A 1,153-nucleotide genomic window follows, 5' to 3' on the forward strand; every position below is an offset into this window, starting at 1 on the left:
GGAGGGGTGTTTGGGGGGGGGCTGTGGGCCCCCGGCGGCCTCTTGCTGGCCATCCTCTCCCTCTCCCTCTCCTCGCAGCCGTTGCAGGCGGCGGGCTGGCCGGGTCTGGAGCGGCTGACGGCGGGCTGCAGGAGGAGCGTGGCGTGGATGCTGGAGGCGCTGGAGGGGCTCCCGGAGAGCGAGCGAGCCAAGTACCTCGACGTCACCGGTCAGTGCCGGGGCGGCTGGTGGGACCAAACCCGTCTCCTCGGGTCGAACGCGGTCGCAGAGCTCAGGGTCTGTGTACCCGGGGAGCGACGACGGGGTTCTCTGCCATGCAAAGTACATGGCTGGTGGGGCCAGGGCGGAGGATGACGGTCCCTGGCTGGACAAGGAGAGAGGGGTCGTTCTCTCTCCGTCACATCTTTAATATTTGGGTTTCACTTGTGGCAGTGTTGTGCACGTTCAAGCTGGCCTACCTCTTCTACAACCAGAACCTTCACGAGGAGGCCAGCTCCGTCTGCGAGCTCTTCTGCGAGAGGCTGGAGACAGCAGATGCCTATGCGTGTCCAGAGATACCCCCGGAGAGGGTAAGCACTTCTCTGATGCTTCTGGCACAAACGGGGCTGAACTGAACGGTCTGATCCTGGTGCCAGGGGAGCAAAAGAGAGGATGGGACCAGCTTTTGCTCCTGGAACAACCCCAATTCCCTGCTCCGAGGTCTTCCCTTCGCCCGGGCGGGGAAGGGGGCTGTGGTACGGGACATGGGAGGCAGGGAGTTTGCTCCCGCAGGGTGCTGAAGCTGGTTCTCTGTGCTCTCCCCGCAGCTGCACAAATGCTTCAGGCTGCAGGTGGAAAGCCACCGCAAGCTGGGGCAGCTGGAGAGAGCCCTGGCGTGTGTGGTGCAGTGGCTGGCCGCGCTGCGGGGCCGGATCGGGGAGCTGCTGGCAGAGCCCGTCTCCCTCTGGGTCAGAGTCAAAACGGATGCTGCGAAACAGGGGGCCGAAGAGTTACGGTTACGGTAAGTCCTGGAAGGCTGCCCGGTGCGTGGAGGGTGGGTGTCTTGAGAGCCGCGGTTCCCAAGCTAGTAAAATGAATCATAGAATCGTAGAATCATTGAGGTTGGAAAAGACCTCTAAGAGCATCGAGTCCAACCGTCGACCCAACACCCCCA

At 62.7% G+C, this 1,153-nt stretch overlaps 1 protein-coding gene across 1 annotated transcript in view; it reads left to right on the plus strand.

The window, feature by feature from the left end:
* Positions 1–1,011, plus strand: part of LOC109279368 (separin-like) — a 2,014-nt gene extending 1,003 nt beyond the window's left edge. Inside the window, exons 3-5 of the mRNA XM_019471119.1 lie at positions 79–208; positions 433–569; positions 807–1,011. Of these exons, the coding sequence (XP_019326664.1) occupies positions 79–208; positions 433–569; positions 807–1,004 (465 nt within the window). The 3' untranslated portion in view covers positions 1,005–1,011. The remainder of the gene's footprint in view (positions 1–78; positions 209–432; positions 570–806) is intronic.
* Positions 1,012–1,153: the final 142 nt, after the last annotated feature.

This window comes from Aptenodytes forsteri, unplaced genomic scaffold, assembly GCF_000699145.1.
Source record: "Aptenodytes forsteri isolate BGI_AS27 unplaced genomic scaffold, ASM69914v1 Scaffold657, whole genome shotgun sequence".
Lineage (NCBI taxonomy): Eukaryota > Metazoa > Chordata > Aves > Sphenisciformes > Spheniscidae > Aptenodytes > Aptenodytes forsteri.